A 25410-nucleotide genomic window follows, 5' to 3' on the forward strand; every position below is an offset into this window, starting at 1 on the left:
GAGAGGACACTGCCGCAGGAGGGAGGGCCAACTGCGAGACGAGAGAACCCGGGGCGAGGGGCCGTCTGGAGGGGCCCGGCGGGGAGCTCCGGGCACAGGGGGCCGCGGCTGCCGGGGGGAGGGGACGGCAGGCTGGAGGAGGGGGCGGCGAAGGCCCCGCGCGCGGGATGGGGCGCAGCCGGCGGACGGACAGACGGGGGCCCGGGGACGCGCGCCGGGCGGGGGCGGGCTGCGGCGGCCGGGGGCGTGCCGGGGGCGGGGGCCCAGTCGGGGAGAAGGGGGCTAGGGTCCCTCCGCCGGCTCCGCCCGCCGCGGGCTCCGCCTGCAGCTTCGGCCCCACTCCCGGGCTCGGCCGGCACGCGCTTCAGGCCCTGCGCCCTGCGCCCCCGCGCGCACGCCCCAGCCCCCGGGCTCCCGGGCCCCCGGGCCGTGCAAACTTTCCTCGTGACCGCCCCCCGCCCCCAATCTCGGCCGCGGTCTCGACGCAAGAGCGCCCACCGCCCCCGTACCTCGCCCCCGCCCTGGAGCCGCCCCCGCGCACTCAGGCTCTCCTCCAAGGTCCGGCTCCGCCAGGCCCGCGCTCCGCACCCCGTCGTGAGTCTCAGCCGCCGCCGCCGCCGCCGCCGCCGCAGCCGCGGGACCGAGCCTGGAGGAGTCCGGGCGGGGCCGCCCTGGGCCCGCCCACGGCCCCGCCCACAGCCGGCGGGCCCTGCCCTTATCCCCGCCCCTAGCCCGCCTCTATCCCCGCCCCAGGGGCGCTTGGCCCCGCCCCCTCCCCGCCCCGGGGGCCGCCGGGCCCCGCCCCTGCCCGCCCACATCCCGCCGGGCCCCGCCCCCGGGCGCCTCGAGAGTTTTGGGGCGCCTCGCCAGTGTCCGCGCGCCGCCTAGTTCGCCGGGGCGCATGCAAATAAAGCCGCCCCCGGCCCACGAGGGCCCGCCCCGGTTCGGACCCCCGCGAAGCTGACGCAACTCGGCGCTGGGGCGGAAGGCCACCGAGACGGCGGCCTAGAGAGGAGGCGGCCCGGGCCCGGGCGGTGGGCGGGCTGCCGCCCTGCGGGGCCCGCGCGGGAGAGGTTTCCCCCGGCCAGAGCCACAGGCCGGCCCCTGGGCTCTCCGCGCGCGCCGGCTCAGTCTGCAGCCCGCGAGGATGACCGCTGACCCTCGCGCGTCTCCTGTGGCGCCTGCCCCCGCGCTTCCCAGGTGGCACATCCCTGGTCAGGGAGGGCCCCTGGAGCGGGGCACGGCAGCCCTCTCCAGCATCCCTGCCTGGAGAGTCCCATGGACAGAGGAGCCTGGCGGGCTGCAGTCCACACAGGGTCGCAGAGGGTCGGACTCGACTGCAGCGGCTTAGCAGGCATGCCTGCCCCGCCCAACATAAATTCCTCCCCGCCTAACAATGCCGCATACCCCTTTTCTCCACAAGAAAGGCTTCACACATACTCCACCCCTTTCCCGAACCCCTATCAGGCTACACCCCCACCCCCACCCCAACACACAGCACTCTTCCCCCCCAATTCTGCGGGCTCAAGTTTCCATTCCCCCCCCCCCATTTGCGGGGAAGATTGGTCAATCCTGATTCCATTATCGAAAGACTTCCAAGACCCTGGACTCGCAGGTGATTAAGGCTGGAGCCGGAGCTGCCCTCTCAGCTTTGCTAATGGAGTGCCGCTGTGAGAGAGGCTGCCTAATCAGATCAGCTGTCATTTCTAGACTCTCAGGTGGCCCATCCCACCAGAAGAGACTGAAAACCAATGCTTGTCCAGCCGGGAACAGAACAGGCTGTACCTGGAGACTCGCTTCCCAGCTGAAGGGTCAGATGAGTGCAGTAAACACCAAGAAGAGTGAGAGCCATACAGCGGGGTGAGAGAGGAGGCCTAAGGACGTGATTTCCAAAGTCAGTTCCCTTTATTAAATGTTCATTTTTCACAGACCAGAAATACAAAATAAAAGTAGAAATAGGCCCCAGTTAGGAGCTACAGACCTGCCCTCACAGGACCCCTGCCTGCGGCAACTTGTACAGGACAAGCAGCAGCTATACCCCAAAGGGCGGGAAGGCAGGGCGCGCGGTGGGATCCAGCCCTGCCCTGGCCCCCACCAGATGTCTCCCCGGATTATAAACAGCCATCTTCTGAAGCCGCAGGGTGAGACGCCTCCCCTGCGGCCCCAGGGAAGTGCAGACTAGCGGGAAAGCTTGTTCAGATGGCACAGAACCCAAGGACTGCATTTCATAGGAGAAAACAGGTACCAAAACACGGGTGGGGAGACTGGGGCTGGGACGGGGCAAGCCCCAGGAGACACAATCTTCTTCTCTATTCATCAGATCCTGATGCCGAGTCTTCTGAGCTAGGGGGAGTACTGGCTAGTTCCTCTTCTTCGGAGTCCTGAAAGCCAAAGGTCTCTTACAGGGGAGAGGTACAGAGTCCAGGCCACCCTCCCCCCCAGCCACTTTTCAGAGAAGGACCCCCACTTGGCTACCCGCTCCCTGCACCCCAGTGTTAGCCTTCGAAGCACAGATTCCACCCACCCGCTCCCCTTCATTACCCCTCCGTCCAGGAGCGTCTGTCTGTCCCGCCACCAGCCCAGCGGCCCCCACCCTTCCATGCCCCGCGGCCCCCCAAGCCCCGCCACACCTCACTCCGCCTTCTCTTCTTTTTGCCCTTGTTTTCTCCGGAAGAGCTCTCGTCACTGGACACAAACTCTTTGCTCTTGAAGCTCTCGCTCAGCTGCCTTGATGAAGACTTCGATGATGAGCCCCGGGAGGGTGTGGATTTCTTCTCCATCTTCACTTTGACTTTCTTCTTCTTCTTGGACTTGTCCCTAGGTGAGCAAGAGGGAAGGGGGTGCTGGGCCCTCAGGTTCCCCACATCATCAGGGCCGAACCTCTCCTGGCTTTCACAGGGCCTTTCCCAATCCCAGCCACATTGCCCAGCTCACGCTAAACGTACACAGCCAGGCGTGTCAGCCCTGAGTGCCCCAGGGGAGCTCATCATAACTGAATCACAGGAAGGATCAGGGGCTACAGCCTGAAGCAGCCCCATATGCAAAACTTGCTCAACGTCTGTTGTTGGTGAGTCACTAAGTCGTGTCCCACTCTTTTGAGAGACCACTGACTAGCCCGCCAGGCTCCTCTGTCCATGGCACTTTCCAGGCAAGAATACTGGAGTGCGCTGCCCTTTCCTTCTCTAAGGGATCTTCCTAACATCTGTTACTTTACCTTTAAAATTCATGTGACTTACGCTCCGTAATAGTAATTATTTTTAATCTCCCCCACCCCTTAAAATAAAATTGAAGGAAAATATGGCTCTTAGGAAAATGAGCCATATTTATCCAAGTTACTTTCAGAAATCCTCTAGCCCATTCCCCGTACCTGGGCAACTGCCTACCCCGATCTGAGCAGCACTGCCCTACTGCAGTCAGAAGCGTGTCTGTTAACACTCCAATTCTCAACCTGAAACTGCAAAAATATCTGCCAGAAAAGCAGCTCCTGGGTCATTTTGTTCCCAACTCTCACCTCTTGGAAGACTCTCCACGGCCACCTTCGTATTCCTTCATGGCTTTTTCATATTCCCTCCTGGCATCCTCAGCCTTGCGATCCCACTCCTGAGTCACGCACACACAGGGAATGAAAAAATCAGGAAAATATATATATATATTAAACCCCTGCCCCGATGCAGGCAAAACCAGCACAGAACCATAGCCCTGGGCCCACCCGCCTCCATCAGATCCCAGGGTCCCGACGCTGCCTGTCCGCGGCTCCTCACCTCCTTCTTCTCCTTGGACATTCCCTTCCAGATCTCACCCGCCTTCTTGGAGAGGTCCGTGACGCTGATGCCCGGATGGTCTGACTTGATCTTCTCCCGGCTGGCATTCAGCCACAGCATGTAGGCAGACATGGGCCTCTTGGGGGCGTTGGGGTCCTTGCCCTTCTTCACCTGTGTAGGAACCCAGAGGCCGTCAGCCACCTACTGCCCACAAAGCTCCACATTCTCCCCAAGAGATGACCTGGAGCTCCTTCTTAGAGGGACACAATGGAGAAAAGACTGCGCAGCATCAGGCTAGACGGAGAGCCCCCCAGGGATGGAGACCATGACCTCCGCCGCTCTGCACCCCAGCCTAAGCTCACGCGGAACCCTCTCCTTGGGCTCCAGGACAGAAGCCTGCTCCCAATTTGGATCTCCCAGAAGCTAACTGTCTCAAGGGCCAGACTGAAAATTCTCCAGGCTCCTCCTCAAGGCCAGCGCCGGTGGTTACAAAACTCGACCAAGCAGCACCAGTCGGCAGGCCTTACCGGAGTGGGGGGAGCTGCAGAGAGACTGAAAGAGGACGGCCACCCCCACCACCCAGCAGAGTCTGCACCTCCAGGGGCTTCTTGCGGCTCTTGCGGTCCTTGGCCATCTTGGCCTTTTTAAGTTGCTTCCGTTTCTTCTCTTCCCGGTCGCTATCGCCCTCGTTACTGGAGGAGCTGGCGGAGGCATTGCTGTCAAACCTGTCGAGGACAGCAGGGCTCAGAGAGAGAGGAGAGCCCCCCACCAGCTTAGGACAGGAGGACGAGCCCGAAGATCCCCGCCCAGGGAGCAGAGACAGAGCAGGGCTGCGGCGCGCGTCCTCCTCTCGCTGACGTGCCTTCGACCACCCGGTCCCCACCCAGCTGTGGAAGCGGCTTCCCCGTCAAATCCATCAGCAAGACGCAAATGACGCGGGGGGGGGGGCCTCTGCGGCTTTCTTGGGTCACGGCCTAACCCAGACCCCACGCCCCTGGAGACGAAGCCACGGTCTCATCTTGCCCAGAAAATGCCCCAGGTCCACTTCACCGCTTCCTCTGAGCTAACTGTTTTAACCCTGCAGTTTTCTCTGTTGAAGAGATAATCAGCTACCATGTAAAAAGTGGGGGGACCACCTTCAGTCCAACCCAGTACCCCTAAGCAGTCCCCTCCATCACATGTGCTCAGCTCCTCAGAAGGTGGAGCCCCCTTACACCTGCATCACGGTGAGGAGCCATTTCCAAGGCATTTTCACAAGCATTTGCTCACTGACCTTCCCAAGTATGTAGCAAGTAGAACCAGTGGACTCCAGCATATTTTCCTTTTCTTTTTGCTGCCCAACCTTTGTTAATTCTTTTGGAACAAGAGAACCACCCAGCCCCATTCAGGGGGAGCACACCCCAACCACAGGCTCTAAGCAGGGTGCGGGGCGGCGGGGGGGGTCCATGGCTTAATTCTGACCCATCAGAGCACATCTCAGAACTCAGACTCGGGAAGGGGAGGCAACCACACTATTCACCACTGCTCTGAAAAAAGCAGCGCTTCTGAGTGTTAAACTGTAGGACTGAGCCTGCCCCATGCTGCTCAGGGTCATTTAGCAATGCATGCCCCTATCTAAAAATAAGGAAATCAGAAGGAACAATTAATATTCCGCTCAACTTTTGAGCACCTGGATTCAGTCGTGGTGGTGGTGGTTTAGTCGCTAAGTTGTGGCTCCTCTGTCCATGGGATGTTTCCGGGCAAGGATACTGGAGTGGGTTGCCATCCCCTTCTCCAGGAAATCGTCCCCACCCAGGGATGGAGCCCGTATCTCCCGCATTGCAGGTGCATTCTTCACTGTCTGAGCCACCAGGGAAGCCTCTGGATTCAGGTGCCTGAGCCCAATCCTATCACCAGACTCTCTGGTTACATGACCTAATAAAACTCACTCTTACGCGAAAGTCAGTTTGAGTCACATTTCTGAAACTGGCAATCAAGAAGTCTCCATAGAGAACTTCCCAGTGGGACACAGGTTTGATCCCTGCTCTGGGAAGATTCCAACACGCTGCACAGCAGCTAAGCCCCATGAGTCACAATTCCTGAAGGCCCTTGCACCCTAGAGCCTGTGCTCCAAAACAAGACAGGCCTCTGCAGTGAAAAGCCCGCACCCTGAGAGCAGAGAGCAGCCCCTGCTCCCCGCAACCAGAGAAAGCCTGCACCCAGCGACGAACACCCAGCCCAGCCAAAACTAATTTTTTTTTAAAAAGTCGTGATAGACACTACCATCTCATAGGGGAAGACAGAGATGCACCGCCTGACCCGAGGACCGCAGCTGGGAAGCGGGCAAGCTCTGCCCCTACCCCTGTTCTCTCCATTGTCCTTTTCTGGTTTCAGGAGGTGCTTCGCACTTACAAAGCATCTTGACAACTTTAAAACGTGTCCCTGTATCACTTCAGTAGCGGTCACTTTTCTACTCTCGGTCAGTAGGTAACTCCGGGACTTGGGAACACCCAGAGGTATTCCGGTTCCTGAAGCTTAAGGGCCACCCTCACCCCGCGGGGTAGACCCACGACTCACTCCTCTGCCACATCCTCCTCCTCTTCACCCGGGTTGAAGGACTCATCTGAAAAAGAGCACAGGCCCGTGAGCTCCGTCCCTGGGACCCCCGTCCCCCGGGGACCCCGCCCCACTCCACCCCCGGAAGACCCCGCCCCGCTCCCCGCCAGGCTGCCCAGCCCACCGGTCTCCTCTCCCGAGTCATCGCTGCTGTCGTTGGCGTTCTCCTCGCGGATCTTGCCCTCCTCCTTCATCCGTTCCAGGTAGGCGTCGTGCTGGTCTTCGTCCGAGTCGGCGTATTCGTCGTAGCTGGGGTTCATGCCCTGCAGGGCGGGCATGGGGCTCAGGGCCAGCCCCCCGCCCTGTGCCCGCGGAAGCCATCCCCATGCCTGTGAGCAGCTGGGAGCAACCACGCCTGGAGCCCCAGGACCGCGTGTCCACACACAGCTCAGCGCAGAGCGTCTGCCCGACTCCCTGGCGACCCGGTTAGTCCAAGCCCCTCCCGCGCCCGGCCCCCGGGGGGCCCCTGGGGGGCTGCGGAGCCTGCTCTAAGGTCATGCCAGGAAACCTGTACCCGGAGGGGGAGGGTCTCACGCACCTCTTTTTTCTACAAGGGCGAGAAGAGAAGAAAGAGTGAAAAAGAAGCCGCGCCAACCCCAGCCCCTTCCCCGACAGAGACAGCAGGCGAGGCTCCTCCCGAGCACGCCCAGGTACCTCTTTCAGCCCTCGGTTTTTGATGTTGAGCTTCTTAGCGTTGACGAAGTCGAACAGCTTGCCATACTCCTCCCTGAGAGGAGAGGGGCCCGTTACCCAATGAGCAGGTCCAACGCGGGGTGGGCTGCAGGCTGTCCTGACACCCCCCAGGGGCCGCACGACAGCTTGATCACGCCCGGGATCTCAGAGACCCCTGGCGGACAGCAGGCAGAGAAGAGTCAGGTGCTGGTCTTGAAGAAAACTTACAGGATCTTAAGATTTCAGAGGAATAAAAGGCAGGAAGGAGTGTGTGCCTGTCCACCAACATGCACAAGCAGCGGGGAGGCGGGCTGGGCGTTTTGCTAGTCTGTAACCCAGCCTTCTGGAGAAGGCAATGGCACCCCACTCCAGTACTCTTGCCTGGAGAATCCCATGGGCGAAGGAGCCTGGTGGGCTGCAGTCCATGGGGTCGTTAGGAGTCGGACACGACTGAGCGACTTCACTTTCATGCACTGGGGAAGGAAATGGCACCCCACTCCAGTGTTCTTGCCTGGAGAATCCCAGGGACGGGGGAGCCTAGTGGGCTGCCGTCTATGGGGTCGCACAAAATCGGACACGACTGAAATGACTTAGCAGCAGCAGCAACCCAGCCTTCTCAGGCTGTTATGAAGGCTGACTGTGAACGTGTCTGTGAAACATGTAGCCCCCAGCCAGCATTCAATGAACAGCTGCTGTGTTCTCAGGCACAGAGATCATTCAAGCAAAGAAGGAGACAGCATTTCCATCGTGCGGGAAGAGGAGGAGGACTAGTACCAAACACGTACGGCACTCGGATTTTTTTAAGTACAGAAAGCAAGCAATGCAGCGGCTGCCAAAGACTAAGCACCCCAAGGGAGAGGACCAAATTCCAGGCAGCAGAAGAGAAACTCTGCTCAGAGAAGAGTCACCGGCCTGGAGAGGCTGGGCCGCCCAGTGGAGGAGGCTGGGTCAGGGCCAGGGTGCCCGGGAGGGCTGGGCAGAGGCACTCACCTCTCAATGCTGCTGAAGGTATACTGGGTGCCCTGCTTGGTCTCAATTTCAAAGTCAAAGGAACGCGTGGTGGTGGTCCCGCGGGCGAAGTTGACAAAGGAGATCTCGTCGAAGCGGATGTGCACGGGCGGCTTGTGGACGTAGATGAAGCCCCGCTCCAGGGGGTACAGCAGCCCTGAGCTGGCCTTGTAGGAGCAGGTGATGCACTGGGCCCCCGAGTGCCTGGGGGGGGGGGGCACGGTCAGTGCCACCTGGGCAGCAGGCGCACAGCATGCCCCAGGCCCCCCAATGTGTAAGCCTCAAGGGGCTGCCCCCTCCAGCGACCGCCCACCCAGGGCCCCGCGGGGGCGGTGTTCCCAGCAGGGGGTCACCTGGGAATGCACCCCCCGCCCCCCACAGCAGGCAGCAGCCCAGGCCGGCGTGCTCACCCTTGGAAATTGCCCGGGACCGTGATCTTGCGGTTCACCAGCGCTTTCATGACCCGGCTGACCATCTCGTAGAGGGATCCTGACATGTTCTTGGTGAGCCGCCCCTCAAAGCGCTTCTCCACCTCCTCCCTGAGGACAGCAAGAAGCGGGCGGGGGCACTGCAGCCTTCCGCCCGCCCACCCACGCACCCGCCCCCTGCCCAGGCCGGGGACAGCCTCACTCACTCGTTCATGTTGAGCGTCAGGGAGATGTCCTCGTCCTTGGAGAAGAGCAGGATGAGGAAGTGGTAGCGAGTCTGACCCTGCTTGATGGGGGGGTCCAGGCTGATCTGTGGGGGAAGGACCGACGGGGTTCAGCGCCAGCCAGGGCTTGGAGGACCAGCGGGTGAACTAGACAGACACGGGCGACGCCTTCCTCCCAGAGGCCGGGCAGCCCCGGGGCTGCAGCTTACCACAAAGAACATCTGGCGCTGGTCCTTGTGGGGCAGCAGGAAGAGCCGCAGCACCGTGGTGTAGGGGATCTTGTAGTCGAAGGTCTTCCCGTGCAGGTGCAGGAAGGTGGGGTAGATGCGGATGTCGTAGCGGCCTCGGGGCGTCAGACACTGCAGCTCCCGGAAGATGCAGATGGCGTCTCCGGTGGCCTGGATCACGTCCGCCTTCGACAGCACGTTCTGGGCAAAGGCCTGACGAAGCACACGCGGGTCATCGAGCCGCTGGGACCCAGCCGCGGGGCTATCCAGGGCCCGCTCAGCACCGCAGAAAGCCTCACCTCGACGGGGTCCACGCCGTCCTCCTGGGTGGGCGGCACGTAGAAGCGCACCTCCATGAGGGAGACCTCTGCATCATCGTTCTGGTGGAATTCCAGCGTCACCTCATTCTTGCCGGTGGTGCACTGGGACACATTGCTGAGAGGGATCTCGAAGACCGGCTGGTCGCCAATGTCGAAGGAAAGCAGCTGCCCTGTGGGGAAAAGGCGGACGATCCATCCACAGGCCCTTCCCCTGGCTCAGCATAAACTGCGCTCCCACCAGACTGTAGGCTCCCTACGGAGAGGGCTGAGGGGCTGTCTGTTTATCCCAGACCCCCTAATACACCGTTGGTCCTCGATAAACACACGATCGTTTACAAACGGACAAGAGATCAGAGGCAGTAGCAGAGAGAGAGCAAGACGAGTTAAAGGGGGAAATCTTTCATCTTTCCTCCTCCCCCGAAACCTCAATCTCCCGCAGGACTCACCACCAAACTTCACGGTTCCCCAGTTCCAGCCCTTCACACACAAGTCCTTCTCCATTAGCTCCAGGCGATAGTGAGTTTTGAAGAAATCAGAGAGTTTCTCAAACTCCTGTAGGGAAAGGAAAGAGAACCAGGCCAGTAAACTCCTGATGGCCTGAACACAAACTTGAATGTTCTGGGATTATCTGTTTCTGAGAAGCTGTCCCAGTATACCTTGTATCAGAAATCCTTGCTGACTTAAGAGTCACAGCTATAAAACTGTTTAAAAGACTGTGGGAAGAAATTATTTCTGGGTTATTTCTCAGCTTGGGGGAGGAATACAATAAGGGGCTGACATTCCCAGTCAGGGGTCTCGCAATGTTTTTTTCTGAGTTTGTACAGGTATGGCTTTAGCGAAAATGGAAACGAAAATGAAGTAAAGTCTTGAATGCACGCAGGTCACAATGGAAAAACAAAACCCAAACTAAAGCATCAGGTTAAGACCCAGAACCTGGATAAAGACAACAAGCAGAAGACACCAAAAAAAAAAAAAACAAAATCAAAACAGCAGAAAAACTTCTGGAGTCAGGGCACAAAGAAACTCCTGCTACTGCTAAGTCGCTTCAGTCATGTCCGACTCTGTGTGACCCATAGACGGCAGCCCACCAGGCCCTGCCATCCCTGGGATTCTCCAGGTAAGAACACTGGAGTGGGCTGCCATTTCCTCCCCCAATGCATGAAAGTGAAAGTGAAGTCGCTCCGTCGTGTCCGACTCTTAGCACCCCATGGACTGCAGCCTACCAGGCTCCTCCGTCCATGGGATTTTCCAGGCAAGAATACTGGAGTGGGTTGCCATTGCCTTCTCCAGAAACTCCTGAGACTGACTCAAAACTGAACCTTGATTGCTTAACAGCTTCACTGGTCCTGCTGTAAGGAGCCCAAACCAGCGATCGCACAGTTACCAGAAGAAGGGGTAACTGTCTAGAGGATTAAAACTAAAGGAGATACATAGTCAAGAGGGGGTGATGGCAGTCAAGGGGGGGCGATGGCAACAGGGTGTCTCACCGATTCCCGGAAGCCGTCATACTTATAGACATGGCCGTTCTTCGTGAGCAGTTTAAGCCCGTGGCCCAGAGCCACCCGGCGCCAGATGCCTTCGGTCAGCTCCCCGGCCTGGATGTTGTCCACCTTGCCCGTCTTACTGTTCTTAAAGATGATGCCCTGGCGGCTCAGCCTCAGCCGACCATCATTCTGTGGGGGAAACAGGCCCAAATGTGTGGGGACGCCGCAGCGCAGCAGACCAGGGTCAGTCCCACCTGGCGCCCCGTCTGGGCCCGTCTGACATCCACAGACTGGAGCAGCAGCAGCCGTGAGGAGCCCTGAGGGCCGGTAAAGGGAGACAAGCTCGCTAGGACCCTTGGGCTCTAATCCTGGCTCAAGCATCCACAACCCTTGCAGGGTCTCACTTTCCAGGCTCCAGGACTCGGTATAGCAGCTGTGAGGCCCTTCAAGCGGACCTGATTCTGGTCCTTTCCCTGGGCACCGCTTCTCAGTGGCCGGGAACCCTAAGCACACACGAGTACTCTGACTCCTTTTCCAAACCAGCATGCCCATGCAGAGCACGGGCATGATCAGTGGCCCTGCAGGTCCGCTCCCCTCCCTCCGCGGGGCCCTTCTCACCATGGAGCCCTTCACCTCCTGATACACGTCGTTGAACTCCAGGGTTTCTGCCATGCTGACCTAGCCCTGTTGGTACCCCCGAAACTCCTGGGTGGGCGCGCAGACGGAGGGCGCGCTGGGGATCTGGATTCGAGAGGGAGAGAGGTGGATAGGAAGGAGAGCCGCTCACGGTGCCCCCGGATGGGCCCGCTGCACCGGGCATGCGTCCTATCTCCTCCGCCCGGGGGCCCGGGCCCAGTCCTGGGGTGCCGGGCCCATTCCTGGGGTGCCAGGCCTGCCCCAAGAAGTGCTGACACCACCCCCCCCCAACCCGACACCCGACCTGGGCGCTGCACCGGGCGCCGCGGCACCGAGCAGCGCAGCCCCCCGGGCCCGGCCGACTCAGCGCGCAGGGCGTCCCCCCAGGCCTCCCAGCGCCCCCAGACCCGCAGGTCCCCCCGCCCCCCAAAATGGACTAGCCCGCGGCCGGCCGCCTCCAACGCGGGCCGGCCCACCGCGCGCACCCCGCGGGGGAGCCGGGGCCGCGCCCTGCACGCGGCCGGCGACCACCCACCTCCTCGGGCCGGAGCCTCGCGGCCGCCGGCGCCCAGGCCGTAAGCGCGCCGGGGCGGGGGGACGGCGCGGGCGGGGGCCGGGCAGGGGCGCTGAGCAGGCTCTTCCCGCGTGCGCGGCCCCGCGTCCCGCCACCGGAAGCGCTGGCCACAGAGACGGCGGCCGGCTAGAGAGGCGCCGCCCGCGAGGCGCCCGGCTAGAGTGCCGGCAGCGCCGGAGGACCCGCGGGGCGTACCCGGCCCTGCCCGCCCGCGCGACCGCTGACCCCGGCTCCGCCCGCCCGCCCGCCCGCGCTGCCCCCGACCCTCGGGCCCGGAAATCGGGGGCCCCTTAAACGCTAAAGATGCCTAGGCTTTTTAGAAGAGAATTTGCGTAGTGTTTTTTATCAGACTGGGCCCCGAAGCGCGTGGCCCTTGCAATGAGGGCGTGTATCTCCTGTACAATAGTGGTTTCCGTAAAGCCGAAAGGAGTCTGACCCAAGAAGGAAAAGATTGGAAGAGTTGTGCAGAGAAGTGCCCCCTCCCACTGGCTTCCAGGAGAATGCAGGCGTTGATGTCGCTGTGACTGCACCACACTCCCCTGTCCAGAGAGGACTGGGTCCTTTTGCAAATGAGCTCGCTGCACCCCCGAAACTTCCAGCAGCCCCTACAAGTTGTGAATTGCCTGGAAGGGGCTGGCCAGCGGCCATGCCAAGTTCAAGCGCTGGTGTCAGGTTCATCACGGAGCCACAACTGCTTTGAAAGCCTATCACCCTGGGACTGCGGAAGCCAGCCACCCCCACACCCCCACCTTCTAGAGTCCTGGGGTGCATCTTGCAAAATCAGAGGCGGCCGGACTTGGGAGAGATGTCTGGGTTTCTATGCTCCAACCTCTTTTTGCAGATGGGGAAAGCTGAGGCCCTTAGGGGAGGAGCCCTGGGGTCTCAGTTGGCGACAGAGCTGAAGACAGATCTACCTACCACGGTCGAGCTCTCCTCTGTCATCCTCACCGTGACTCTATTTCAGAATGACTGACGATATGTGTCGTGCATGGAGACATTAGGGCAGAATGTTGAAACTTGAACATTTCTCTGACAGTCTGACCTGTGGTTACACCAGTAGCTTTGATCCTGGGACAAGAGACAAAGTAAACGCACCGTTGTTCCCAAAACTCATGGCTTTACCCTCTGGGTGATGGCTGTTCCCACACTCTCTAGCAACATAAATTCAACTAAATTCAATAAATACGCATTGAGCTCCCACACAGTGGTAGGATTTGAGGAAACTAGCAAGCAAGATGGAAACAGCTCCAAGCTTCCAGGAGCATGTAATCAAACAGATGATTCAGATAAATACATTGACAGTAAAACAACCCCCCCCCAAAAAAAAAACACCCAGTGTTATAATGCAATGCTGAAAGTAGAACTTCAGCCACTGCCAGGATGAATAGGAAATAGAAACTAAGTGACTCTTTAGTTACCCTCTCCCCTGAGACCAGGAGAAAGGTTCAGGAGACCACCCCTCCCCCAACCCAGGCTGTTGATGGCAGCTCTTGAAAAGAGCGGGGTGTCTGTAGAACTGAGCGCTATAGGAAGACAGGAATAAACTCAGCCCAAGCAGGCTGCTAGGTGGGTGGGGTGGGGTATTGCAAGGGGCTTTCAGGAGAGCGTGGAGCAGCTGGTGAGCTGGGATGGAGACGCAGCACAAGAGAACAGAACCGAAGCGGTAGACAGAGTGCAGATAAAGCATAAGTCCCAGAGGGCCCCAGCCAGCTGCATCCCAGGCAATCAGGAGCCTGGGATTGGAGACCCCACCCCTGCCGTGACATCATAGGGGAGTGGGGTGGAGACCAACAAAAAGGGGGTCCCCCACCCTGGCCTTGGACTCTTGGCAGCCCACAGGGTTGAGAGCAGAGAGAAGCTGAGCCCTGAGCTAGGGTTGCCTGACTTAAAGGAACAGGCTCCTCAAGCCCCCTCTAAGCCGCCCCCCCTCCCAGCCTCCATCCGGATGACCCCTCCCTCCTGAGTCCACCATCGGGTCTCTCCTGAGGGGTCATTCTCTCAGCATGAACTGCATCTCAGATTTCTTCACCTACGAGACCACCAAGTCGGTGGTCGTGAAGAGCTGGACCATTGGGATCATCAACCGAGCGGTTCAGCTTCTCATCATCTCCTACTTCGTGGGGTGAGTCTCTGGCCCCCAGGACCTAGAAACCTGAGGTCCTAGTGACCCCGAGGGCCACTCCCGGGTCCCATCCTCCCCTGCCTCCCTTCAGTGTTGCTGCCCAGCTGCCTAAGTGTCTCCGCTTTTGGGGGGCAGCAGCCTCATCTGTGGGGACCTGTCCCAGGCGCTGTCCTCCACTGCCGTCATCGGGGAGTTCTTTTCCCACTAAACCCTCCCTAGTTGGACCGTGGCCATCACCCCGAGGAGGGGAGCTCTTGCCCTTCCACCATCTCCCCTTCCCTCTCTCCTCTCCCCCAGCCCCAGCCCCAGCCAGAGAACAGACCCCCCCACACACACACACACACACATCTTCCCATTGCCTTCAATCAACTCTTCAGGGGTCTCAGAAAGATGAGGGAGCCAGGGGAAGGGAGGGGAAGGCAATGAGACAAGGGAATCCGCGACAGGTTGACCAGGTGGATGGCGGAGAGGACACAGAGAAGGGGCGGGCTGGGCAAGATGCTGCGAGAATGCGGAAGGGGAGCCCTCGTTCTCTGAGCTCAGGACAGGGAGGGAGAGCGTTAGAGTTGGGGACCCTGCCCCTGTGGGGGGACTGGCGGCAGGCAGAAACGAGTGCAAACACCCCTCCAGGGAAGATATACTGCAGAGAAAGGAGGCTTTCCTGAGCATGACATAGGGGACCGCCCCCCTCAAGGACCAGAAATACTCCCCTTTGTCAGAGAGCATCAGTGCCCTACGTCCGCCTGAATTCATGCCCCAGAATCCATCCTGGGAGTTGCTTAAGAGCCAGGGAGGTCCAAACACCCGCTCTTGGCGCCCCCCTCTTGCAGATGCACAATGTACACACGTACACACACGTATACATGTGTACATACAAAGTACACACAAAGGTTCATGAAACAGACAATGGCCGGGGGGAAACACAGGTTCTGTCCTTCTCATGGTCGTTCAAATTAGGAAAGCGGGACAGAAACCTCGGAGGTCTGTTTCTTTTTCCCTGGCATGTGGGTCTCTAGCCTCGTGCTGTTCCTTGAGACAACGGGTCTGTGTGTGGGAGACAGAAAGCCGCCGATGACCATCAGGAGTTTGTGCCGGGAGGTCAAAGGAGACCCGTGTGCGTGCGGGCTGGGGCTGCTGGAGGGGACCTGCTGGCCCGCCAGGCTGGAGTAGCGCGTGGAAAGACGGGTGGCCGTGGATGAAGAAAATTTTTAGCAGCTCCACACGCGTGCTGAGAACCAGTGGGTTTCATTCATGCGGTGTGTAGACGAGGCTGCACGTGCAGTCTCCTCGCAGAGACATGAGAGGAGGGATTCAAGCTTTGGGATGAGATTAAATGGCTTTAAATGAAGTTCTGTTCCCACACGGGGGTTTCACGAGATAGGATGTTTGCACGTGCTCTCCGTCGGCATCTCCGGTGCCTGGCTCAAAGTTGGTTCTTAAGGCTCCACGTTCGCCTGTGTGTGCACGGCTGTGGTTCGTTGCCGCTGAATGGTCTGTTGGTCCAGGTGAGCACAGAGCTACTTCAGTACCTTCCAGCCTGGCCTGGCTCCGTGGGCTCCAGGCCGGAGGCTGATGGAGGAGAGACCCAGCGGGCTCCATCGCCCACGCCCCCCACCGCCCTTGTCTCTCCCCCTCCCTGATCCAGTCCAGCGCCCCATTCTCAGTGCTGCAGGCTGGCCTGCTGGGCGGGTAGGAGAGGCACTTTGGCGTCTTGACATCCAGCCCCATCCGTCTCCCAGTCTGACAGCTCCCCACGGAGCAGCGCCTGGCAGTTCCATCAGCGCTCTCTTCAGCCCAGCCCCTGGTCTCAGCCGCATCTCTGTGCACCTGAGCCCGGACGCCCGTCTGTGGTCAGGAAGGTAGCAGGAGTGTATCGAGCGTGTTCTCCTGACACGGAGACGGGAACAGTGGGCCCAAGCGGGACGGGTCCTCACCCCCATGGAGCTGACCCGGCCAGAGATGGATGCTAATCAGACCGTCTCCACGAGCAGATGTAAAATGGCAGCTGTGGCTCGGGGTTGAAGAAGGGGCACGCAGTGCCCCAAGGGTCGCGGGTTCCGAGAGATTTGCCTTTGACCCAGCCGGGGAAGTAAGGGAAGGCTTTCTGGAGATGAGACTTTGAAGCCAAGAGCTGAAGGATGAGTCAGAGCCACCAGATGCGAGAAGGGGAGGAAGGAGGTTCAAGACAGAGAAGGCCGGCTCTGCCAGGTGGAAGAGCCTGGTGAATGTGGGACGAGAAGGGGTCTTGGTGGCTGGAGCAGAAGGAGCCAAGGAGAGGATGGTGGAGGACGGGGCTGCAGCCACAGGCGGAGGCTGGACCTCCGATCCTTCACTGCTGCAGAGGGGTGATGGGCTGTGATGGAAGCTCCTGGTGCGTTTCAACCTGTGTGTGTGTGTGTGTGTGTGTGTGTGTGTGTGTGTGTGTAGGGGGAGAGGTGGGAAGCCCTGGCTGACACCCCAGGGATTGGCGTGGGCAGAAGTGGACACAGGAGAAACCGTTAAGAGGCCAGGCAGTCAGGCAAAGAAAGGTGACCGTGGCTCCAACTCAGGAGGATTTGAAAGGATTTTTAGTGCTTTGAGGTTAATGCTTGACTTGAATCGCTTCCATATTAGCCCTGCCAGGTAGACCAGATGCACAGCTTTACCTAGGGCGTGAGTGACAGGAGTCAATTACTCCTCTTGTGTACGTACAGCAACACGCCGCCTGATCACCTGATCGACTCCACACACACCCACGCGCACACACACACACGTGCACGCACACACGTATTGGCCTGAGCTTCAGCTGCTTGCCTGTGGCTCCCGCCCCTCCATCCCTGGCTTCCTGACCCGCCCCAGTGCAGGGAGGTGTCTCAGTGAGGACTCCTGGGCCTTTCTCGTGCCTGTTCTGGGCCCAGCTCGTAATGCGCAGTCTCCTCTGCGGTGGTGGTGGGGGGAGGACTTCCTAAAAGCCGACCCCTTTTCTGGATCCCGCGGGCACCTAAGAAGGAAGGAGACAATCCCTGAGGCTTGAGTGCCCAGACGCGCCAGCCAGTGCCCGGCCTGGGGTTGGTTCCCGGGGCCTTCGTTCAGGAAGCCCACAGCCTGGAAAGCAGGGGTGAGGGCCTCCCGCCTCTGGGGTGCCCCTTCCGCCCCGGGAAGGGCCTGTTGGGGTTGCAGGCGCCCCCAGCCCATCGCAGCCCTGCACTGGCTCTCCCACACCAAGACCCCCATCTGCACGGCCTCTCACTTTGGTTCATGACGTTCAGCCTCAGGTCAAAGCTTCCAAAGACGTCCATCATGTAAAGCCGTTAAAAGGGCGCGTGGGGTCAGAGGGGGGAATTGATCCAGTTTACAGAGAGGGGCGTGGGATCCCATGGCTTGCTTTCTGCCTGCCCCGCGCCCATCTCCCCAGATGGGGAGACCTGGTCAGAAGCCTGGCTCTGACCCCAACAGGAGTGGGGTTCAGACAGGTCAGTTTCCGTCTCCACATCTCAGCCCCCGTATCAGGACAATGCCACCTCTGAGGGTTCTGGAGGGAGGAGGTGACACATGGCAGTGCCTGGGCTGGGTGACTCGGGAAGCTGGTGACTGTTGCCATTTCTCAGGCTCCCGGCGTGCCCCCCTTTCCCTAGGCCCAGCTCACACCTTCCTGAGAGACTCATCTGATGCCTGCGGGCACGCTCACGCACACGCACACACACACACACACACACACACACACCCTCATACCCTCCCGATTTCCTCCATGACTCCCGGGAGGTGGACAGGACAGGACACTGCCCGGACTTCCAACCTGCACATCCCACCTGCCAGGGAGCTGCCGCCCGCCTCCCGCTCTATAAATAATGAACCAGGAACGCGAGGGAAGAAGTCAGAGCAGCAGAGTCAGTGCCAAGAACTGGAGGCTCAGTGCCATCCCGTCTCCTCAGCCCTGGCCTCTGGAGACAGACTCGGCCCCTCTGTTCCGGAAATGAACACCCCCCCTTCTCCAGCTGCCTGCATGCCCCGAGGGGGCACTGGAATGCTTCCGCTTGTTCAACTCGGAGGGGGAACCCTGCCTGGGCATAGAAAGGAGCCGTGAGGCAGGAGGAGGAGAAGGAGAGAGGCCGGACAGTTGTCCCTTGGGCCCTGGGCTCTTCCTCCTGAGACGTCCCTGAGCCGAGGGCCACTCTCCCGGCTGATGGGGCGAGGCCAGCAGGACAAGGACCAGGGCCCCGGGGGGGCGGGACCCTGCCAGGGACCCCGCAGGGGTGATCCAGGGTCAGAGCATGCGCGCAGCTCAGCGAGTCGGTGCCCCACCCCTGGCCTGGGCTCCTCCGTGTGTAACGTGAGGATGATACCACAGCAGTCCCCTTGGGTGGTGAGTAAGGATTCTTGCCTCCTTAGCATGCTGTGCTGATCCTGCAGTGATGGTGACCATCTGAACTCCGCTTCTCACCCAAAGGTTCCCAGACTTTAAGGACAGGAGAGGCCGGTCATCTCACTGCTGGACACACAGAGGCGTGTCCGTTCCACGGCCAGGCACACGGAGGTCCAGGGGGTGTGTGGCCCCCGTGGCCCCAACCCGGGCGAGGGCACCACAGCCGCAGAGGTGCTCTGTCGGACCTCCCTCCCTACCTTGGCTCCAAGGGCCGCAGCCCGCTGATAAAGCTCTTCTGGACGATGTCCCCGCTCTTCTGGATGACGTCCCTGTTTTCCATAATCATTCCCTTCCCTTCTGCTGGGATACGAGATGGCAGGTGGGACGTCTCCATGAGCCGCCTTCTCTCCTGAGACCTCGATGATACCCCTCCCATTGCAAAACACAGAAGGCAGGGCAAGGGAAGTAAAGCTCACCCCGCTGCAGACTTCCACAGAGGCATGGTGTTCCAGGGAGCGGTTCGGAAGCACAGAGAGAACTCTTAATGGCTCGTTACTCAGGGCGCTGCCCGGAACAAGGCAGGAAGAGCAAGGTAGGTGAGGCGCCCTCAGCCAGCGCTGGTGGTCACCACCCTTTCCCTCCCACTCAAGACAGCGTTCAGAACTCGGGCGCCGGCGACGTCCCTGGCGGTCCAGTGGTTAAGAACCTGCCTTCGAATGCAGAGGACCGTGGTTCACTGGTTCGATCCCTGGTCAGGGAACTAATATCCCAGGTGTCTTGAGGCAGCTACGGTGGAACACCATAGAACCCCGTGTGCTGCAACTGGGGCCCTGCGTGTGTGCGTGCTCAGTCGCTTCGGTCGTGTCCGATTCTTTGCGACCCTATGGACTGTAGCCCACCAGGCTCCTCTGCCCACGGGATTCTCCAGACAAGAATACTGGAGTCGGTTGCCATGCCCTCTTCCAGGGGATCTTCCCAACCCAGGGATCGAACCTACCTCTCCTGCATTGCAGGCGGATTCTTTACCCCCTGAGCCACCTGGGAAACCCAACTGAGACCCTATGCAGCCAAATAATTAATATCATTTTTTAAAAAGAATTCAGGGGCCATAGGGAAGCCCCACTAGGGGATGACTGCAAACCCTCTCACTGAAAACTGAACGAGGAGCCGCTTGTAAAGTTCAGTCCCATAGGCAGGGCCCCACGAGTGACTACAACCCCAGCACGACCCATGAGCTGCTCCCCTCTGCGTCTCCCAACATCAGGGGACCCCAGAGGTTAGAAAGCTCCCAAGCTTGCAGTCCCAGCCCCTGCTTCTAAGCCCCTTGGCTCCGGCTGCAGCCGCCTCCCAGCCCTCAGCCTCCCCCGCCCAGCCTTGTCTTCTCTGCTCCACGGCTTCCGTTCCTCCTGCCCGTCTTCATCTCACAGGGCTCCCCCGCCAGCCATCGCCCTGGTGAGCATCAGAGGCGACCCCAACACCATATTCCCCACATGCGCCCCTAGATTCCCTGAGGGGTCACACTGTGTCTCCGGAGCGGGGCACACGCAGCGTTTTGCAAACATGTTGAAGGAAGTTCTATCATCTGCACAGCGGGAACAGTGAAGACGCCTCCTCGCATGCCATCAGGAGCAGATGGAACTTTCGCGAGTGGCCTTGAGGCTGAGAGTGGCCTGAGGCCCGAGGGCAGGGCGTTGACTCCCCGAAACCCAGGGGAAAGCAAGGGACCAGGGGCAGCCCCTGCTTGCTGCTGGAGAAGGCTGGGAGGCCCGTGAGGGAGGCAGGAAGGGAAGAAGCCCAGGGCATCCTCCCCGACCCACGTGGTCCCTGTCTGCCCTGACGCTGCGGTGGTGGGGGGGGGGCCGCGTGACTGACAGCAGCCTCAGCTGCTTGCCTCTCCGAAGCTGGTAAAGAGGCCAGGTCAGTGGAAGGGAAAGTTTGCTTTTCGGGGGATGCCAGATGCTCTCCAAAGGCAGACGCCCCACACCACCACCCCCACCCCGACAATCAGGGAGCTTCAGCTTTTATCGCCTGAAGGGGGCAAAGCTGCAGGCAGAAACAGCGCTGTCAGCTCTGACCGTCGTCTTGAGATTGGTCATCAGTGGTCTGACCGGCAGCATCTCGATTGCTTTCAGTTCATCTTCAGTTCCAGGGTTGGTTTGTTTTGATTTTTTTTTTTTTTTTTTTGAGGCCAGTTCTCAGAATTTTTGCAGCTCATGTCACGGCTATAGTCTGCTCACCACCTAAGCAAATTCTTCCACCTGGTGGGGGGTTTCCATATCTACAAGACAGCTCGAAGATTAGGGCTCAGAGGGTTTTCTCTAGCCCCTGCGCAGGAACTGAAGCTCCTGGGCTTTGCTAAATTATTACTTGGTCTCCTTTGAGTATTTCCCCTTCGTGTTTGCGTTTTCTCACTTCTCTATTAAACTTACTCTTTGGCTCAGGTCTGGGGGACAAGGACCGTAGTTTCTTACTCCATCTCGACCGTACCGGTAAATGTCCACTGGGTGGCAGCACAACCCAAGAAATAAGCGGCCCCGCCTCCCTTCCCAGCCACCCCCGTCACGGGCCAGGCGCGAGCTGGCAGGTCCCTGCCGTCCTGCCCGGTCCTTCTCATCCAGCGCCCAGGGCCTGCGTTGGCTTGTCCGCTGAATCCCTGACGTGTGCCAGCTCTTAAGATACAGCCGTTAGCAAAGCCTGGGAGGCACCGGGGTCAGAGGCCCATGACCCTCTGCGTCCTCTCTCCGGAAGCCGCCAGAGAGAGAGACAGCACAGCTGAAAACTGGTTCTTGGAAAACTTAAAAAAAAAAAATTACTCTTTTAAAAATGCTTTTAAAAAAAAATTGATTACTGTTTGTCCGCGCTTGGTCTTTGCTGCTGCACACGGGCTTCCTCTAGTTACGGAGAGCAGGGGCCCCTCTCGAGCTGCAATGCAAGGACTTCTCGTCGCTGGGTCTTCCTGTGCAGCAACAGGCCCCAGACCACCCAGGCTGCAGTAGTTGTGGTGCTCGGCTCAGCCGCCCCAGGGCCCGTGGGATCTTCCCGGACCGGGGATTGAACCCGAGTCCCCGGCACTGGCAGGCCGACGCTTAACCACTGGACCCCCAGGGAAGTCCAAACAGCTCACTCTTTTTATGTAAAAGGCAGAAAACAACACACAGTGTACAAATGGCATCTGTAGTATTAAAATTTCAAGGAGGGGTTCCCTGAGGGGGACAAAAGAAGTCTAAAAGGGCTCTTTAGTCGCAAAGAGTCCACACGACTGCGCGGCTTCCCTTTCACATTTCACTCTCATGCTTTGGAGAAGGAAATTGCAACCCACTCCAGTGCTCTTGCCTGGAGAATCCCAGGGACGGGGAAGCCTGGTGGGCTGCCGTCCCTGGGGTCGCACAGAGTCGGACACGACTGAAGTGACAGCAGTAGCAGTAGGGGGAAGTGCAGAAATGGGGAGAACGTGACTCTAAGCCAACCCTGGGCTGGCGCAGGCCTGCAGCCCAGGCGCCCCATGCCCTCTGGAGGCGGACAGAAAGTGGCCTTTCCCGCCCTCCGTCTGAGGGCCTCGCCCCTCCTCTGTTGCTCTCTGCCCCCGCTCCCCCCACCAGGTGGGTTTTCCTGCACGAGAAGGCGTACCAGGTGCGGGACACGGCCATCGAGTCCTCGGTGGTGACCAAGGTCAAGGGCTTCGGACGCTATGCCAACCGAGTCATGGACGTGTCTGACTACGTGACCCCACCCCAGGTGCGTCCCTCTGCCCAGCCCAGGACCCTGTGGGCGTCCCCATGCTGGGGAGGTTGGCGAGGAGGGGCCAAGGCGAGGAGTGCCAGTGGGATTCCCAGACCAGACGCGGTGGCATCAGGGATCTGGGGGACCCCTTCCCAGCAGCTGGGAGGTGCTGGGGGCTTGGGCCTGCCTTCCGACTTTGCTAGGCAGCACTGGGCATCAGGGAGCCGGGTTTCTCCCTGGCTCTGCAACAACCTGTCCTGAAATCAAGGACAGCACCCTGGGGGGAGCAAGAAGGGTCGGGAGGATGTCTGGAAAGAGCTTGGCGTGGACCCCACCTTTGCCTTTAGCCCCGTGACCTTGGCCAGATCTCCGGGTCCAAGCCTCAGTCTCCCCATCTGTACAGTGGGGATAACAGCCTCGGAGTTCTCATCTGTACAGTGGGGATAACAGCCTCAGTCTCCCCATCTGTACAGTGGGGATAACAGCCTCGGAGTTCTCATCTATACAGTGGGGATAACAGCCTCAGTCTCCCCATCTGTACAGTGAGGATAACAGTCTCAGTCTCCCCATCTGTACAGTGGGGGTAACAGCCTCAGCCTCCCCATCTGTACAGTGGGGGTAACAGCCTCAGTCTCCCCATCTGTACAGTGGGGGTAACAGCCTCAGTCTCCCCATCTGTACAGTGGGGGTAACAGCCTCAGTCTCCCCATCTGTACAGTGGGGATAACAGCCTCGGAGTTCTCATCTATACAGTGGGGATAACAGCCTCAGTCTCCCCATCTGTACAGTGGGGATAACAGCCTCAGTCTCCCCATCTGTACAGTGGGGATAACAGCCTCAGTCTCCCCATCTGTACAGTGGGGGTAACAGCCTCAGTCTCCCCATCTGTACAGTGGGGGATAACAGCCTCAGTCTCCCCATCTGTACAGTGGGGATAACAGCCTCGGAGTTCTCATCTGTACAGTGGGGATAACAGCCTCAGTCTCCCCATCTGTACAGTGGGGATAACAGCCTCAGTCTCCCCATCTGTACAGTGGGGATAACAGCCTCGGAGTTCTCATCTGTACAGTGGGGATAACAGCCTCAGTCTCCCCATCTGTACAGTGGGGGTAACAGCCGTACTCACCTCTCAAACTGGCACTGTTGCATCTTCCCTCTCCCTCCTCCTCCTCCCAAGGGCACCTCTGTCTTTGTCATCATCACCAAGATGATTGTCACGGAAAACCAGATGCAAGGCTTCTGCCCAGAGGTGAGGGCAGGGCAGTGTGGTTGGGGGAGGCGTGGGGTTGAGGATGCAAGCAGAGGCCCAGGGTCCAGCCCCTGGAGCTGCGTGGGACCCCTCCACCCTCCAGCGCCCCCCGCACTGCCCCCTGGGGTAATGGATCCTCCCCACACCTGTCTCCCCACAGAGCGAGGAGAAGTTCCGCTGTGTGTCGGACAGCCAGTGCGGACCAGAGCGCTTCCCGGGGGGAGGTGAGTGTGGCCCCCTACCCATCCGCTCCCAACCCCACGGAGTCAGCGGGACCCGGAGGGCAGCATGTCCCCGCCAGGGGAGAGGGTGGGAATCAGGGGTCTCGGGGGCTGCTGCCCACTCTGACAGAAGCCCACCATGTGCCAGCCCAGCGGGGGCTGCCCCCAGAGCTCCCAGTCCAGCGATGGGGTGCACACAGGTGCGCCCAAGGTGGGCAGGGCCGTCACGGACGCACAGTGGGACGCGGGGGCTGGGGGTAGAGAGATTGGCTCCTGGCGTGTGCGTGCTAAGTTGCTTCAGTCGTGTCCAGCTCTGCGACCCCACAAACTGTAGCCCACCAGGCTCCTCTGTCCTTGGGATTCTCTAGGCAAGAACACTGGGGTGGGCTGCCGTACCCTCTTCCAGGGGATCTTCCCATCCCAGGGATGGAACCCAGGTTTCCTGTGGCTCCTGCATCGCAGGCAGATGCTTTACCGCTGAGCCACCAGGGGAGGCCCTGGTTCCTGGTGGGTACCCCAAGTGGCTTCCTAGAGTCAGGGACATTTGAGATGGGCCCTGAAGAACAGGCAGGATTTGGCAGGCGGCTTCGAGAAGGGCATTCTAGGCAAGAGGAGCAGAAGCAGCCAAGGCTCGGAGGCAGGAAAGAGCCTGCAGCGAAGGGGTCTCCACGTGAAGGGGTCTCCATGTGAAGGGGTCTCCGCCGTGAAGGGGTCTCCACCGTGAAGGGGCTCGGAACTCGGGAGGGATAGGTCGTCCCCTCCGTTCCGCCCGGTCCAGGGCTGGGGAGGCGAGGCAGGAGGAGCTCTGAGGAGCACGGGGCCCCCAGTCCACCTCCCTGGCCCAGCCTGCCCTTTCCCTCCGCCTGCGGGATCCCTGTGTGTGTTGGGGGGCGTCCCCGATGGGGAGAGGGGAAGGGGTGAAGGGCTGGGCATGCACCCAGCGATCGCGGCTCCACTCTCGCAGGGATCCTCACCGGCCGCTGCGTCAACTACAGCTCTGAGCTCCGGACCTGCGAGATCCAGGGCTGGTGCCCGGCAGAGGTGGACACAGTGGAGACGTAAGGATCCGGGCACAACCTGTGCCTCTGGGCCCCCCGGACCCGTCTTCCCCTGGGGCAGGGAAGGGGCCCTTGACAGAGTCTCCCCCAGCCCCGCTCTCCCTCAGACCTCGAGATACCACGACTACGTGGCCGTCAGGAGGTGCTCCCAGGGAGGTAGGTGGTCCCTCCTCCTGGTTCCGCCTCCTTCCTCCCGAGCTCAGGGCTCCTGCTCTCGCCCCGCCTGCAGGCCTGTCATGATGGAAGCCGAGAACTTCACTATTTTCATCAAGAACAGCATCCGTTTCCCCCTCTTCAATTTCGAGAAGTGAGTCCTCAGTCCTGTTCGGTTCAGTCGCTCAGTCGTGTCGGACTCTGCGACCCCTTGGACCGCTGCACGCCAGGCCTCCCTGTCCATCACCAACTCCCAGAGTTCGCCCAAACTCATGTCCACTGAGTCGGTGATGCTATCCAGCCATCTCATCCTCTGTCATCCCCTTCTCCTCCTGCCCTCAATCTTTCCCAGAATCAGGAGTCAGCGCTTCACATCAGGGGGCCAAAGGATTGAGTCCTAGTTCCTTCCTGAAGCCAAAAAGCATTGCAGCCACCTCCCCACCCCCGGGAAGGGGACACCCCTTCTTCCCCGCTCCCCAGGGGGAGACCTCCCCAGGGTGGACTCTGGGACAGTTTCTCCACCAGCCTCCTGCACCGGGGCTGAGGACCCACACGGGGGCTTTGCTGGGTAGGGGGGCTGGGGGCAGGGACAGCGGACTCTGGGCCTGGAACGGAG

The 25410-nt window shown here is 60.0% G+C and overlaps 2 protein-coding genes across 2 annotated transcripts in view; one reads left to right on the forward strand and one right to left on the reverse strand.

Moving 5' to 3' along the window:
- Positions 1-1883: 1883 nt before the first annotated feature.
- Positions 1884-12029, reverse strand: SSRP1 (structure specific recognition protein 1). The gene is made up of 17 exons (XM_061381518.1): positions 11891-12029; positions 11338-11460; positions 10723-10908; positions 9682-9787; positions 9215-9405; positions 8898-9128; positions 8671-8774; positions 8447-8575; positions 8019-8240; positions 7011-7083; positions 6481-6619; positions 6318-6363; positions 4357-4486; positions 3762-3932; positions 3512-3600; positions 2631-2817; positions 1884-2381 (listed from the first exon to the last, which is right to left on the reverse strand). Exons 2-17 carry the CDS (start codon positions 11389-11391, stop codon positions 2310-2312), a joined length of 2130 nt encoding a protein of 709 aa, XP_061237502.1. The 5' UTR covers positions 11392-11460; positions 11891-12029; the 3' UTR covers positions 1884-2309.
- Positions 12030-12175: 146 nt separating this feature from the next.
- Positions 12176-25410, forward strand: part of P2RX3 (purinergic receptor P2X 3) — a 34208-nt gene continuing 20973 nt past the window's right edge. The window contains exons 1-6 of the mRNA XM_061381519.1: positions 12176-14051; positions 21993-22128; positions 23291-23362; positions 23523-23586; positions 24548-24641; positions 24871-24948. Coding sequence (XP_061237503.1) covers positions 13933-14051; positions 21993-22128; positions 23291-23362; positions 23523-23586; positions 24548-24641; positions 24871-24948 — 563 coding nt within the window. The 5' untranslated portion in view covers positions 12176-13932. The remainder of the gene's footprint in view (positions 14052-21992; positions 22129-23290; positions 23363-23522; positions 23587-24547; positions 24642-24870; positions 24949-25410) is intronic.

The sequence above is a fragment of the Bos javanicus genome, chromosome 15 (genome assembly GCF_032452875.1).
Source record: "Bos javanicus breed banteng chromosome 15, ARS-OSU_banteng_1.0, whole genome shotgun sequence".
In the NCBI taxonomy this organism is placed as follows: Eukaryota; Metazoa; Chordata; class Mammalia; order Artiodactyla; family Bovidae; genus Bos; species Bos javanicus.

Bases quoted from the DNA above. Each gene is read 5' to 3' on its own strand.
- SSRP1 (XM_061381518.1), bottom strand. From the start codon at position 11,391: ATGGCAGAAACCCTGGAGTTCAACGACGTGTATCAGGAGGTGAAGGGC. The intron at 8,241-8,446 runs GTGAGCACGCCG...CCCCCCCCCCAG, and splicing joins GTCCCGGGCAATTTCCAAGG to GCACTCGGGGGCCCAGTGCA. The intron at 3,933-4,356 runs GTGCAGACTCTG...GTTCCTACACAG, and splicing joins GCCGCAAGAAGCCCCTGGAG to GTGAAGAAGGGCAAGGACCC.